Source organism: Bos grunniens, chromosome 4 (genome assembly GCF_055505025.1).
Source record: "Bos grunniens cultivar Pamir isolate PY7600 chromosome 4, Bosgru_T2T1.0, whole genome shotgun sequence".
NCBI classification, from domain to species: Eukaryota; Metazoa; Chordata; class Mammalia; order Artiodactyla; family Bovidae; genus Bos; species Bos grunniens.
Genome location: NC_141168.1, coordinates 18,426,183 through 18,442,522, shown reverse-complemented (window position 1 = coordinate 18,442,522; position 16,340 = coordinate 18,426,183). Strand labels below are relative to the sequence as shown.

The 16,340-nt window shown below is 41.6% G+C and overlaps 1 protein-coding gene across 1 annotated transcript in view; it reads left to right on the top strand.

The window, feature by feature from the left end:
* Window positions 1–9,061: 9,061 nt before the first annotated feature.
* Window positions 9,062–16,340, top strand: part of AKR1D1 (aldo-keto reductase family 1 member D1) — a 52,321-nt gene continuing 45,042 nt past the window's right edge. Inside the window, exon 1 of the mRNA XM_086395380.1 lies at window positions 9,062–9,813. Within this exon, the coding sequence (XP_086251506.1) occupies window positions 9,721–9,813 (93 nt within the window). The 5' untranslated portion in view covers window positions 9,062–9,720. The remainder of the gene's footprint in view (window positions 9,814–16,340) is intronic.

The following is a 16,340-nucleotide window of genomic DNA, read 5'->3' as shown; positions in this document are numbered from 1 at the left end:
GGGAGATGTAGAACACTCTTATATGTGTTCAGTTCAGTTCAGTCGCTCAGTTGTGTCTGACTCTTTGTGACCCCATGAATTGCAGCACACCAGGCCTCCCTGTCCATCACCAAGTCCTGGAGTTCACTCAGACTCACGTCCATCAAGTCGGTGATGCCATCCAGCCATCTCATCCTCTGTCGTTCCCTTCTCTTCCTGCCCCCAATCCCTCCCAGCATCAGAGTCTTTTCCAATGAGTCAACTCTTCGCATGAGGTGGCCAAAGTATTGGAGTTTCAGCTTTAGCATCAGTTCTTACAATGAACACCTAGGACTGATCTCCTTTAGAATGGACTGGTTGGATCTCCTTGCAGTCCAAGGGACTCTCAAGAGTCTTCTCCAACACCACAGTTCAAAAGCATCAATTCTTCGGTGCTCAGCTTTCTTCACAGTCCAACTGTCACATCCATACAGGACCACTGGAAAAACCATAGCCTTGACTAGACAGACCTTTGTTGGCAAAGTAATGTCTCTGCTTTTTAATATGCTATCTAGGTTGGTCATAACTTTCCTTCCAAGGAGTAAGCATCTTTTAATTTCATGGCTGCAATCGCCATCTGCAGTGATTTTATTTTGGAGCCCCCAAAAGTAAAGTCTGACACTGTTTTCCATCTATTTGCCATGAAGTGATGGGACCAGATGCCACGATCTTAGTTTTCTAAATGTTGAGCTTTAAGCCATTACTAAATAAAAGAAGCCAAATCTGAAAATCTGTATGATTCCAACTATAAGACATTTTGGAAAAGCAAAAACTTTAGAAACAGTAAAAAGATCAGTGGTGGCCAGGGACTAGGAAGGAGGTCGGGGTGAGTAAGCAAACCACAGGGGATTCCTAGGGCAATGAAACAATTCTGTATGATATTGTAATGATGAGCACATAATATTATATATTTTTCAAAACCCATAGAATGTACAACACCAAGAGTCAACCGTGATGTAAACCATGGACTTCAGTGGATAATGATGTGTCAAAACAGATTCACTGATTGTAACAAATGCACCACTCTGGCGTGGGGGAAGGGTGTTGATAGAAGGAGAAGCATAAAACTCTTGTACTTTCTGCTCAATTCTGCTGTGAACCTACGACTTCTCTAAAAAAGAAAGTCTACTTAAGAAAAAAAGAACTCAGTGGATGAGTTCAGTGGCAGAATGGAGTAGATGACAGAGGAAAGATAAAGTGAACTTGAAAAACAGAAGTAATCCAATCTCAAACAGATAAATAAAAAAGATTTTTAAAAAATGAATAGACAAAAATACCACAGTAATGCTGTCCCTTTACAAAAAAAAAAAAAAAGCTGACGAGCTGGTAAAAGCTGTCAGGATCTTTTTTTTTTTTTTTTTTTGCAAAACTCTGCTGTCTAGTAAAAATTTACAACCAGGGGAAAGCTTGATAAGGAAAGAAGCTGTTGCTTTGCAGTAAGATACAGCTATGGTGAGTCAAATTGCTACCTACCATGCCCTGTACCCCATGTGTGGTGCCAGTTGTGAGGATTGTACCCACATTCCTGGTACAGGATGCTAGTGGCCAGAGGGAGCAATGCAGAATTTCTCAAAGAATTTTCTAGGAATTTTGGCTGTTGAGTTTCAGCCTGTCTAGTGGCTCCCTGAAGGGCTTGTCTTTATTTTGCTGGATTCAAAGCATTTCTAGTGATAAGGTGGCTAATCAGGAGGCTTTTGCTATGTGCATTTCAAGGCAGAAATATTGGCTGTAGCAGCCATGGGCTAGGGATAATAGTAACAAACAATTAACAATTAATGTCTCATCCACAGGGGAAAATAAAGAAATTAATAGACCCTGTCCATGAGGACACCTAGGCATTTAGACTTACTAGGTACAGACATGGAGAAGGCAATGGCAACCCACTCCAGTACTCTTGCCTGGAAAATCCCATGGACAGAGGAGCCTGGTAGGCTGAAGTCCATGGGGTCGAGAAGAGTCGGACACGACTGGGCCACTTCACTTTCACTTTTCACTTTCATGCTTTGGAGAAGGAAATGGCAACCCACTCCAGTATTCTTACCTGGAGAATCCCAGGGACAGGGGAGCCTGGTGGGCTGCTGTCAACGGGGTTGCAGAGTCGGACACGACTGAAGCGACTTAGCAGCAGCAGCAGCAGCAGCAGCAGGAGGTATAGACATTAAACCAACTCCCTTCAATAGGCTCAAAGAGCTAAAGGGACAAGCAACAAACAAACCAAGAAGCCAAGGAAACAACAGATTGGGAAAAACGATATTTAAGGGTAAGGGAATTTTTAAAGGCTCCTGTGCATACCACGGAATCAGATATACATAGTGTCAATACTGCGTATGTGCTAAAGATAAAAAAGGCCTGAAAAGACTCCAGGCTTTCATCTCTGATTGGCCTTCAGGCTCTGAGCAAGCTTTGAGTGAAGGTTGAGGCAAAATTGTAAGCAACCTGGCTAAGAACTGAAGGAGTGCTGCAACACAGAACTAATCTGCAAAGACTAAGAGAGTATTTTTTTATCTTTTCTTTTTCTTCCAAACATTGAAAGAAACACTGTTAAAACAACAGGTGACCCCAAAGTTAATGGAACATAGATTTCTTCACATAACAAATAATACAAACTTCACCAAAATTGTCTGGGAAGTCACAAAACAAGCAAACAGCAACAGCCAACAAGTAGCAGCAAAAACAAACCCTTGGGAGGAGGAAAATCTCATTTCCAGAGTTGCCACATGTTAATATTAAAAATCTCCAGATCTAAACGAACCAAAAGAATTCAAAACATGTGACTAAACATGGAAGCATGGCTCATCTACAGGGGAGAAAAAAGAAATTAATAGACTGTCCATGAGGACACATAGGCATTTAGATTCACTAGACATAGACATTAAATCAACTCTCTTAAATCTGCTCAAACCAAAGGAAATCATGGAGAAAGAACTATAGGAACCAGGAGAATGTGTCTCACCAAATACAGAATATTAGTAGAAATTATAGAAATGAAAAAAATAGAAATTTTAAAGATTAAAAGTACAGGTAGATCAATTGACATCCAGTTTAAGAAGTCAAAGTGTTAGTCACCGAGTCGTGTTCAATTCTTTGTGATCCCCATGGACTGTAGCCCACCAGGCTCCTCTGTCCATGGGATTCTCCAGGCAATAATACTGGAGTGGGTTGCCATTCTGTTCTCTAGTGGATCTTCCCAACTGAGGGATCAAACCCAGGTCTCCTGCACTGCAGGCAGATTCTTTACCATCGGAGCCACCAGGGAGAGTCAAATTGTCAAATCCCCAAGACAAAGAGAGAATCTAGAAAGCAGCAAGATAAAGTGACTCATCACATACAGGAAACATTGTGTGCAATTCATAGCCCATTTTTCTGTGGAAACTGGAAGCCAGAAGGCAGTTGGATGACATATTTACCTTTTTTTTTTTTTTTTTGCCATACCAGGTGGCATGTGGGATCTGAATTCCCAGGCCAGGAATTGAACCTGTAGCCTGCAGTGCCAGGGTGAAATATTTAATGGGCTGAAAGAAAAGAATTTCACCAATAATTCAATGTCTAGCAAAACCATCCTTTAAAAAAAGAAATTAGCACATTGCCAGATAAAGACAGAGGGAGCTTATTACTAGTAGACCTGCACTATAAGTCATGCTGAAGGGAGTCCTCCAGGCTACAAGATAAAGGGATACTTGAAACCATATGAAGAAATAAACAACACAACAGTAAATGTATCTACATATTAAACAGATAAATATAAAAACCAGTAGAATTGCATGTTTTGTTTATAACTTCTCTTTTTTTCTGCCTGACTGTAAGATAATTAAAACATAATTATATATGCCATGTTAATTGATCCCTGGTGTATAAAGATGTAAAAATAACATCATAAAGGGAGGAGATGGAGTTGTAAAGGATTGGAGTTTTTATATACTATTGAGAGTAGCTTGGTACTAATTCAAACTTGATTCTTACAAGTTTTTTTTTTTTTTAACTTAATTCTTACAATTTAAGATACTAACTGTAACCCCAGGATAACTATTATTATGGACTGAATTGTGTGTCCCCAAAATTCATATGTTGAAGCCTTAACTCCCAATGTGATTGGCATTTGGAGATGGGATCTTTGGAAGGTAATTAGATTAGGTCATGGGGCTGAGGTCTTCTTGATGAGGTTTATATCCTTATAAGAAGAGACCAGAGTGTGCTCCTTCTCCCCTCCTCTCTCTCTGTCTCTCTCTTTTTCCCACCATGTGAAGAAAGAACTAGAAGCCGGCCATCTGCAAGCCAGGAAGAGAACTCTCATCAGGAACTCATTGCCAGTATCTTCACCTTGACATTGTGCTTTTCAGTCTCTGTAACTGTGAAAAATAAATGGCTGTTGTTTAAGCCACATAGTCTATGAGATTTTGTTACAGCACCTCAATCAGACTAAAAGGTATCAAAAATAAATAAATAAAAACAAACACCTTTTAAAGTATACAGAAAAAGAAACAAGATGGGAATCAGAACAGTAAACTAGGAAAAAAATCACCCACAGAGCAAGGCAGTAGTGGAGTAACTGAGGAATAAAAAGACAATAAGACAGAAAACAAGCAGCAAAATTGCAGAAATAAATATTTTCTTATCAATAATTACATGAACTGTAAATGGATTGAACCTTCCAGGGAAAGAGAAGAGATTAGTGGACTTCCCTCATGGTCCAGTAGTTACGAATCCATCTGCCAATGCAGGGGATATGGGTTCTATCCCTGATCCATGAAGATTCCACGTGCCTCCAGGCAACTGAGCCTGAGAACCCCAACTACTGAAGGGCCTGCATCCAGGCCTGTGCTCAACAAGAGAAACTGCTGTGTTGCAACTAAGCAGCTGGAGTAGTTGGAGTAGCTTCAGCTTGCAACCACTGGAGAAAGCCCCAGTACAGCAGCAAAGACATAGCACAGCCAAAAATAAAGATAAATAAATCAATACATTTAAAAAAAGAGAGAGATTGGAAGAATAGGGAGGAGCTAAGATGGCAGAGGAATAGGACAGGGAGACCACTTTCTCCCCCACAAATTCATCAAAAGAACATTTAAACGCCAAGTAAATTCCACAAAACAACTTCTGAAAGCCGGCAGAGGACATCAGGCACCCAGAAAAGCAGCCCATTGTCTTCGAAAGGAGGTAGGAAAAAATACAAAAGACAAAAAAAGAGACAAAAGAGGGAGGGACACGGAGCTCCGTCCCGGGAAGGGAGTCTTAAAAAGAGAGAAGTTTCCAAACACCAGGAAACACTCTCACTGCCGAGTCTGTGCTGAGCCTTAGAAGCACAGAGGGCAACATAACAGGGAGGAAAAATAAATAAACAATTAAACCCCACAGATTACGAGCCCAGCGGTAACTCCCCCAGCGGAGAAGCAGCGCAGATGCCTGCACCCGCCACTAGCAAGCGGGGGCTGGGCAGAGAGGCGCGGCGCGGGCTGCATCGCTTAGAGTAAGGATCTGGCCTGAATGCCCCGAGAATAGATATTTTAAAATGATCTAAATATATGTTGCTAAAAAGAAGCTCACTTTAAATCCAAGGACACAAGTAGACTGAAAATAGAAGTAAATTCTATGCAATGCAAAAAATGCCAAAAGAAAACTGGGGTGGCTATACTAATATCAGGCAACATAGACTTGAAGACAATAATTGTTACAGGACAAAGAAAGGCATTATCAATACATGTTGACAAAAAGATCAACATGTCAAGATATACTAATTATAAACATATGCCTCTAACAAAAGAACCACAAAATATATGAAGCAAAAACTGATGTAATTGAAAGAAGAAATGGTTTTACAGTAACAGTTGGAAACTTCAATACCCCATTCCAAAGAAGAGATAAAACAACTAGACAGAAGATCAGTTTAAAAACAGAAGATTTAAATGATGCTGTGAACCAACTATGTCTAAAAGACATCTGCTGCTGCTGCTGCTGCTGCTAAGTCGCTTCAGTCGTGTTGGACTCTGTGTGACCCCATAGACAGCAGCCCACCAGGCTCCCCCATCCCTGGGATTCTCCAGGCAAGAACACTGGAGTGGGTTGCCAATTCCTTCTCCAATGCTACAGAAGACCAAAACAGCAGATTACATATTTTTCTCAAGTGCATACGGAATATTCTTCATGATAGTATGTCAGGCAACAAAAACAAATTCAAGTCTCAATAAACTCAAAATGATTGAACTCATAAAAATTAATCCTATTTCTATGTATTACCAATGTACAGTTGGAAACAGGATTTTAAAATTCCATGTACAATAGCTCTAAAAAATAAGTATTTATACCTGTAGTTAGATATAAATCTAACAAACAAATATAGGATGTGTGTTCAAAATGGTGATGACCGAAATAAATAGAAAGAAATACTGTCTTCACAGATTCAAAGACTCAGTGTAGTAAAGAATAAGAAATTGATCTACAGATTTAACTCAATTAAAAAAAAAAACTTTAGCAGGACATTTAAAGACAAAGAAAAGCTGATTCTAACATTTATGGTAACATTTATTCTAACATTTATGGTAGGAATTAAATAAATAAGAATAGCTAAGGCACTTTTGGAAAAGAATAAGGTTGGAGAAATTACGCCATATGATTTTAAGGCCTTTTATAAAGTTAAAAGTATCTAGACAATGTAGTGTCAGTGAAGGAAAAGATACATAAATCAATGAAACAAAGTAGAAAGTCCAAAGTAGATTTACCCAAATATGACCCTTGATTTTTAACAGTAGTGCAAAAGAAATTCAGTGGAGAGAGCATAATATTTTCAACTAATGGGATTGGAGCAATAGGATTCCCTTATATAAAACAAAATACTTCCACTTAAATATGCTGAATTATACAACAATTTACTCAAAATGGATTATTGGTCTAAATGGGGAAGATGAAACTAAAACTTTTAGGGATAAAATAGAATAAAACTTTTGTGATCTAGAATTCAAAGAGTTCTTTTATATGAAATTCAAAATACACTGTAAAAATACTGAACGTTATCAAATTAAAATCTTTTGCTACATGAAAGGCACAGTCAAGAGAATGAAGACAAGCTACATACTGAGAAAAAATATATTTGTAAGCCATGTATTCAGTAAAGAACATGTTTCAAGACTTTACCAAGAAATCTTAAAACTCAAGACTATAAGGACAAACAACTTCATTTAAAAAATGGGCACTGAACCCGCGTTTGAACAGGCACTTCACTACGAGGATATGTAGATGGCAAATAAGTATACAAAAAAAGTGTTCAACATCATTAACAATGAGATACCATGACAAAGCTATCAGAATGGTTAAAGTTTTAAAACACTGACAATCTTAAATGCTATTAAAGATATGGAAAAATAGCAATTCTTATGCATTGCTAATGGGGATGCAAGATGATATAGTTGTTCTGAAAATCAGTTTGGCAGCTTCCTACATAATTAAACATACCACATGACCCAGCAATTCCACTCCTGAGTATTTAGCCAAGAGAAATGAAAACTAGTGTTCATACAAAAGTCTGTACCACTAAGTCAGTCATAGGGGTGGTACAGTGGATAAGAATCGCCTGCCAACGCAGGGGACACGAGTTCGATCCCTGGTCCAGGAAGACTCCACATGCTTCGAAGCAATTAAGCCCATACGCCACCACTACTGAGCCCTGGTACCTAGAGCCTGTGCTCCGCAACAAGAGAAGCCACCACAATGAGAAGATCTTGCTCTGCAACAAAGAGTAGCCCCCATTCACTGCAAGTAGAGAAACCCTGCATGCAGCAACGAAGACCCAGCACAACCAAAAATAAAATAAACTATTTTCACAAAAGAAACATATATATAGTCAACATCTCAGCACACAAAGGTGCACCATAAATGTTTGTTGGATTTAATTACAAACAATTATTGAAGACCACTACTCCCCATATTCCACCCTGCCCCAACCTAGTTGAAATTACTGTCTGCTGGCTGATCATGAATCCCATGGATGGAGGAGCCTGGTGGGCTGCAGTCCATGGAGTCGCTAGGAGTCAGACACGACTGGCCGACTTCACTTTCACTTTCATGCATTGGAGAAGGAAATGGCAACCCACTCCCGTGTTCTTGCCTGGAGAATCCCAGGGACGGGGGAGCCTGGTGGGCTGCCATCTATGGGGTCGCACAGACGGACATGACTGAAGCGACTTAACAGCAGCAGCAGTAGCAGCAGAGAGAGAGAGAGAAGATAGTTAGAGACAAACTTCAAGCTACTTAACTAATATGGACACAGTTATCTTTAAGATCACCAGGTCCAGACTCACACACAGCACAATCCTTTGGAGGAAGACTGTAATAAACTTGTGTTAATTGTTTTGCTAACTGCTACTTCTTTCCATTTTTAACAGTCTTCAGAATCTCCCCAAGTGGGATTAAGCCCAACTCCAAATTTAGAAATGACTTCTATTTATTTAAAGCAATCAGTCTTTTATTTTCTCTGACCCCTATGATTGACTTAGTGGTTGGTTCCATGAACTAAGAGTCAACTGAGGCCAACTGGACCCTATTTCTGGATTACCACATGAGCTATGATGTAAAGTCCTTTTTTTCGTTAGGTTTGAACTTGGAATCACATCACTCTAAGGACTGGCTACCATCTTTCAGTGATGAGGGAAAAGTCTGCTGAGAGAATAAGGAGACAGAGATATGAATTGGAGAATGAGAATTTGGTTCCTGGTCAAATCATTTTCTCCTCCAGTCCAGTTTCCCACTTAACTTCCTTCCTTGTATATGTGCTCAGTCATGGCCGACTCTGCGACCCCATGGACTGTAGCCTTCCAGGCTGGCTCCTCTGTCCATGGAATTTCCCAGGCAAGAGTACTGGAGTGGGTTGCCACTTCGAGCTCCAGGGGATCTTCCCTACCCAGGGACAAAACTCATATCTCTTGGGTCTTCCTTACCACTGAGTCACCTGGGAAGCCCTCCTCAACTAGGTAATAAAGTTTCCAAACCCTTTCCCAGTCCTGCCAGCTTGAATCTCTAGGGAAGTCCTAGAAAACTTACTCTAGTCTCACCTGGTGGAGAAGGCAATGGCAACCCACTCCAGTACTCTTGCCTGGAAAATCCCATGGACGGAGGAGCCTGGTAGGTTGCAGTCCATGGGGTCACACAGAGTCGGACATGACTGAGAGACTTCACTTTCACTTTTCACTTTCCTGCATTGGAGAAGGAAATGGCAACCCACTCCAGTGTTCTTGCCTGGAGAATCCCAGGGACAGGGGAGCCCGGTGAGCTGCCGTCTATGGGGTTGCACAGAGTTGGACACGACTGAAGCAACTTAGCACCAGCAGCAGTCTCACCTGAAGCTAGCCTTAAGGCTCATAAATTTTTTAAAAAGAATTTGCGATAGATCTGTTAATTGCCGACAAAAGCATCCTGTCAGACGTCAGATTGCTTCCTTTCATCTTTAAAATCAATTATTTGTAGAGACGTAAGCATAAGATCTCAATGGGTTATTATCTACATGCCTTGCATAAGTTCAAAGGACAACCTCAGTTAGGATTTCCAGAACAACCTGAAAAAAAAAAAAACTAAACAAGTTGAGAAATCTCTTCCCTCCCACTGCTCCTCCCTCCGGCTCTCCTTTCTTTGATTAAATAGGCATTAGCACACCTTCTCAAGAAGACTGCTCTGTGGTGTTCACTATCATCTCTGCACATTTGAAACCTCAGACTCTCCCAGATGCACCTCAGCGCTGTGTATCACCGCATACCTCTAAGCGATGGGAACAGCATTCCTATCATCGGACTTGGTACCTACTCGGAACCTAAATCGGTAAGCTTGTCTCTCCCTCTTTTTTTTTTTTTTTTTAAATGAATGCTTTCCTAAAGGATAATCTGTCATTCATTTTGAATGGACTTCACTGATTTAATTTTTGTAGTAATGAATGGAACCTTGAAGGACAGCTATTTGGCTGAATGAGTACTGAGCCAAAGGTTGAATCGGTTTACAATTTAAAAGTATCTTGACTTAACGAATGGGACCTTTCTGCTTCTTTTACTAAAATTCAGCCTGAATACTGATTATTAGATTGAACTGAAGCACATAAAATTTCTGAGTTTCTGGTTTATGATTTTCTTTAAGTTCGTATTTGAGAATTTTAAGTTCTGTCTGACAAAACTTTTAGTGAAAACCTACCATATATGAAGCACTAGGGGCTTCTCAGGTGGCACAGTGGTAAAGAACCCACCTGCCAATACAGGAGACATAAGAGAAGCAGGTTTGATCCCTGGATTGGGAAGGTCCCGTGGAGAAGGAAATAACTACCTATTTCAGTATTCTTGCCTGGAAAATCCCATGGACAGAGGAGCCTGGCAGGCTACAACCCATGGGATCACAAAGAGTTGGACAGGATGAGCAACTGAACGGAACTGAACCAGAATAAAGAGCAGTATGTCTGGGAATGCTACTGAAATTTGAATGATCCTGAGTGAATGAACTCTGTTAAGCTAAGTTAAGCAGAGTTGAGGCAGGACATTGTAGACAGAGAGGGAAGCATAGAAGCACAAAGTTAACCATCTAATTATGTCATGCCTCTGCTTAATTTCTCAATGTGCGTGCGTGTGTGCGTGCATGCTCAGTCACTCAGTATGGCTCCCTATCGATTATAGGGTGGAGGACACACTCCTTATTCACACCTTGGACTTTATGGTTCAGTCAAGACCTGTCAGTTCAGCAGCACCTCCCACCACTCTTCCACCTCTCTCCACGTGTGAAACACAGCTCCTCGAATAACGCACCGAACTCCATGACCGTGAACGTGCTGCTTTCCACCTGGAACATCCTTTCTCCTGAGCTGGTCAATTTTTACTAAACCTGCAAGACTCAGCTGAAGGATTCCTCTCCTTAGAAACCCACCTCCTAGCCACCACAGCTTGCCCCTCCTGTGTGTTCAGGAACCTCTTTGTGCGCAACTCTACTGAAGCAGTTATCACACGACATTGTAACCATTGTTTCTCTGCAATCTTCCCCACAAGGTGTAAAATCCATTAGGAAAGAGACCATTTCTTGTTCAGCTCTATACTCCCAGTATAGTGTTTGGCATGTGCTGGGTGTTCAGCTAATGCTTGTTAAGTGAATGAATTTGTGAAAGGAGATGCATAATACATATATATAGCTTCCCAGGTGGCACAGTGGTGAAGAATCCGCCTACAATGTAGGAGACTCGAGTTTGATCTCTGAGTCGGGAAGATCCCTTGGAGAAGGAAATGGCAACCCGCTCCAGTATCCTTGCCTGGAAAATTCCATGGACAGAGGAGCCTGGCAGGCTACAAGTCCAAGAGGTTACAGAGTTGGACACAGAGTTGGACACAGCTGAGTACGCATGCACACCTCTGTGTGTGTGTGTGCATCGAAGGCCATGGAGATGTAAAGGCTTACAATAATAATAGCTTAAATTTCCTTAATACCTAACCATGTGCCAGGAACTAGTACTTTATAGTACATGCATTTTCTGACTTAATCCTCACAACATTATGAAATACTATTTTATCCTGTTTTACAGGTGAGAAAACAGAGGCATTGAGATATAAAATAAAATCCCCCAAACCTAAAGAAGAGAACTGGAATGTGAGCCTATGTAGTTTGGTCCCAGATTGTACCTTCTGGATCTCTATACTATATTGCCTGTTATAACTATCTGTTATGTCAATAAGGCTGCATATTTTTATGACTTTCTATGTGTATTTCTATATATGAAAGTATATAGGTCTATATATCCAGAAAGTACTTAGGATGAATACATGGATAGATAGATAGTTAGGTAGCTGGGTAGAATGATAGATCTAGGATATGAATCTGATTATTTCACTCCTCTGTTTAATTATTTCAATGACCCCCTACCAATTATATGACTTCTTACTTGTGCATCTATCATTCTATCTTTCTACCTATCTCCTGAAACTCAGTAGGGCTCCAAGTGTTGCATTTACCAATAAAAATTATTAAGTGCCTACTATGTGTCTAGTAATGCTACAGGTTAGAGACATTCTAACCTGTATGTTATGAATGTTAGAGACATTTGAAAGTAGTTGTGTGTCATCCCAAAAAAGGTTGTAATTCATTTCAGAAGATAAGACATAGTGCAGTTAGAGAATATGGCATTAGTGGCATCCTGCACTGTGGATGCGCCAGCCACATTTGTGATCAGAAATACAGAGCTAATCCAATGCCTCACAAAATTCATAGGTGAAGAACACAACCCACCACGGAAGATTTGGGGGAGGAGGAGACAGGGAGCAGGGTATCTCTTAGCCAGAGCACTCCTTACATTCTGTTCAAAGCCACACAACTGACAATTCCCTCACCACTGACCCAGGACGGATGAGGCAGACACTAGGGGTACCTGTGCCCAAGTCAGTCGCTGGGAAATCAAAGTGTCGTATTAGATTTAATGTCAGACTCTTTGTCTGAGGGCTGCAATCTGAGGCCCAGATTCAGTCTTCTCCCCTCAGTGGGCCTGAGGTTCTTTACACAACCTTTCATCTCTCAAGAGATGGAAGGAGAATGACAGGCTGAAGTAACTGAAATCCTTTACAGTTTGTGTGTATATAATCAAGTCAGTCAATATTTGTCCTGGGATCCTGTTCCATTTTGATACAGAAGTTAGAGAGCAGCAGGCGCCAGGGAAAGGTCTAGGCTTATCTTGAGGGAAGGCTGGGTGGGCACAGAGGTGAAAGGCAGAGATAAAGAAGATTTAACAGCAAGCTCTTCTCCAGCATCCGCCCAGCTGGGACTCCACTGTTGCACAGGCAGCAGGAACTGTAGCGCGGCAGTCCAGAGGAACGTTACCACGCAGCTGTGTGAGGCCAACCAGCCTTCTGATTTACAAAGACTTTTTTTCTCTCTCTCTTACTATGCCCAACTTTCTTATAAAGATTGTTCATACCTGTAGAGTCAGGGAATTTGAGACAGAACGAACATTTAGTGGCACCAAGCTCTCTGTGCATGTCCTCGGTGGATGATCACTAATGAAAACTGGGATGTACATATCATCTCTGTACCGTTTCCCTAAGACAGCCCCCCAGAATGGTTTCACACAGGGATGAGATCAACCATAATAGCCTCCCAAAAGATCACTCTTTTTTCTCTCTCTCTCTCTATATCTCCATTGGAGAAAGTCTGATAGGCAAGAGTTTTGAATCCTGTTCTTTTTCCTGCTTTGATAGAAATTAATTTGATTTCCTGATGCATATCAGCCCATGAGTTAATAACCAATATTTTTCAAAACTTCAAATAAAACTCAAGAATGTTACCAAGTGTGTAAATGACACAAATCTAGGACCAACTGCAAGTATTTTGGAAAATGGGCAATTCAGTAAATATTTTTGTGTGCCTAACCATGTACGAGTGGGTCCCCAGGTGGCTTAGTGGTGAAGAATCCTCCTGCCAAACAGGAGACACAGGTTTGATCCCTGGGTTGGGAAGATCCCATGGAGAATGAAATGGCAACCCACTCCAGTATTCTTGCCTGGGGAATCCCATGGACAGAGGAGCCTAGTGGGCTACAGTCCATAGGATCACAAACAGTTGGACACAACTTAGTGAAAGTCCCTCAGTCGTGTCTGACTCTTTGTGACCCCATGGACTATACAGCCCATTGAATTCTCCAGGCCAGAATAGTGGAGTGGGTAGCCTTTCCCTTCTCCATGGGATCTTCCCAACCCAGAGGTCAAACTCAGGTCTCCCACATTAAAGGGAGAGTCTTTATCAGCTGAGCCACAAGGGAAGCCCAAGAATACTGGAGTGGGTAGCCTACCCCTTCTTCAGTGGATCTTCCCAACCCAGGAATCGAACTGGGGTCTCCTGCATTGCAGGTGGATTCTTTATGAACTGACTTAGTGACTAAGCAACAAATGTACGAGGCATTTTTCTAAGTAACACAGGGATGAAAACTATGGGTTAGAAACAGGGATTTAAAATCTGTGGGTGATTTAAGGCAGAAAAAGTAAATACACATAAAAATAAAACATAAGGAAAAGCTGAAGTGCTTTAAGAGAGACAGCACTTGTTTGAAGATGAAAGTAACAACAGTTACAGGGTTATAACTGAGGCAGTACCCCTTCCTGGGTGGCCCTGGTTAAGATTTCTGTCGCTATCCATAATTTTCACACTCTGAAGAGTGAGTCAAAGGCTTTGTACATGGGGCAGAGACCGGGAAGTCCAAGTCCTTAAGTACCAACCAAGGAGGAGCCTAAAACATCAAGGGGACGCTGTGATGGAATTCTGCAGTGAGGAAGAGAGATTGGTGTCAACGCTGAATACATGGGCAAGTGAGAATTTATAACCAAGGAGTAGGGTCTGGGTCTATGAGTACAAAATTACTAAAAGGAAACTTTGGGAATAAGGGACTGCTGCTGCTGCTGCTGCTGCTAAGTCGCTTCAGTTGTATCCGACTCTGTGCGACTCCATAGACGGCAGCCCACCAGGCTCCCCCATCCCTGGGATTCTCCAGGCAAAAACACTGGAGTGGGTTGCCATTTCCTTCTCCAATGCATGAAAGTAAAAAGTGAAAGTGAAGTCTCTCAGTCGTGTCTGACTCTTCGAGACTCCCTGGACTGCAGCCTACCAGGCTCCTCCGTCCATGGGATTTTCCAGGTAAGAGTACTGGAGTGGGTTGCCATTGCCTTCTCCAGGAGATAAGGAACAATTCTTGCTAAAGCAACTTAACAGGATTCTTGCTGAAAAGAGGGAGTGACTAGACATCTCCTGGGACACAGTTCAGTTGAGTTCAGTTCAGTCACTCAGTTGTGTCCGACTCTTTGGAACCCCGTGAACTGCAGCACGTCAGGCCTCCCTGTCCATCAACTCCCAGAGTCCACCAAAACCCATGTCCATTGAATTGGTGATGCCATCCAACCATCTCATCCTCTGTCATCCCCTTCTCCTCCTGCCCTCAATCTTTCCCAGCATCAGGGTCTTTTCAAATGAGTCAGCTCTTTGCATCAGGTGGCCAAAGTATTGGAGCTTCAGCTTCAACATCAGTCCTACCGTAAATGAACCCCCAGGACTGATTTCTTTTAGGATGGACTGGTTGAATCTCTTTGCTGTCCAAGGGACTCTCAAGAGTCTTCTCTAACACCACAGCTCAAAAGCATTCATTCTTTAGCACTCAGCTTTCTTTATAGTCCAACTCTCACATCCATACATGACCACTGGAAAAACCATAACCTTGACTAGATGGACCTTTGTTGGCAAAGTAATGTCTCTGCTTTTTAACATGCTGTCTGGATTGGTCATAACTTTCCTTCCAAGGAGTAAGCATCTTTTAATTTCATGGCTGCAGTCACCATCTGCAGTGATTTTGGAGCCCAGAAAAATAAAGTCTGACACTGTTTCCCCATCTATTTGCTATGAAGTGATGGGACCGGATGCCATGATCTTAGTTTTCTGAATGTTGAGCTTTAAGTCAACTTTTTCACTCTCCTCTTTCACTTTCATCAAGAGGTTCTTTAGTTTTTCTTCACTTTCTGCCATAAGGGTGGTGTTATCTGAATATCTGAGGTTATTGATATTTCTCCCAGCAATCTTGATTCCAGCTTGTGCTTCCTCCAGCCCAGTGTTTCTGATGATGTACTCTGCATATAAGTTAAATAAGCAGGGTGACAATATACAGCCTTGACGTACTCCTTTTCCTATTTGGAACCAGTCTGTTGTTCCATGTCCAGCTCTAACTGTTGCTTCCTGACCTGCATACAGGTTTCTCAAGAGGCAGGTCAGGTGGTCTGGTATTCCCATCTCTTTCAGAATTTTCCACAGTTTATTGTGATCCATACAGTCAAAGGCTTTGGCATAGTCAATAAAGCAGAAATAGATGTTTTTCTGGAACTCTTGCTTTTTCTATGATCCAGCAGATGTTGGCAATTTGATCTCTGGTTCCTCTGCCTTTTCTAAAACCAGCTTGAACATCTGGAAGTTCATGGTTCGCGTATTGCTGAAGCCTGGCTTGGAGAATTTTAAGCATTACTTTACTAGCGTGTGAGATGAGTGCAATTGTGTGGTAGTTTGAGCATTCTTTGGCATTACCTTTCTTTGGGATTGGAATGAAAACTGACCTTTTCCAGTCCTGTGGCCATGGCTGAGTGTTCCAAATTTGCTGGCATATTGAGTTCAGCACTTTCACAGCATCATCTTTCAGGATTTGAAATAGCTCAATTGGAATTCCATCACCTCCACTAGCTTTGTTCGTAGTGATGCTTCCTAAGGCCCACTTGACTTCACATTCCAGGATGTCTGGCTCTAGGTGAGTGATCACACCATCGTGATTATCTGGGTTGTGAAGATCTTTTTTGTACAGTTCTTCT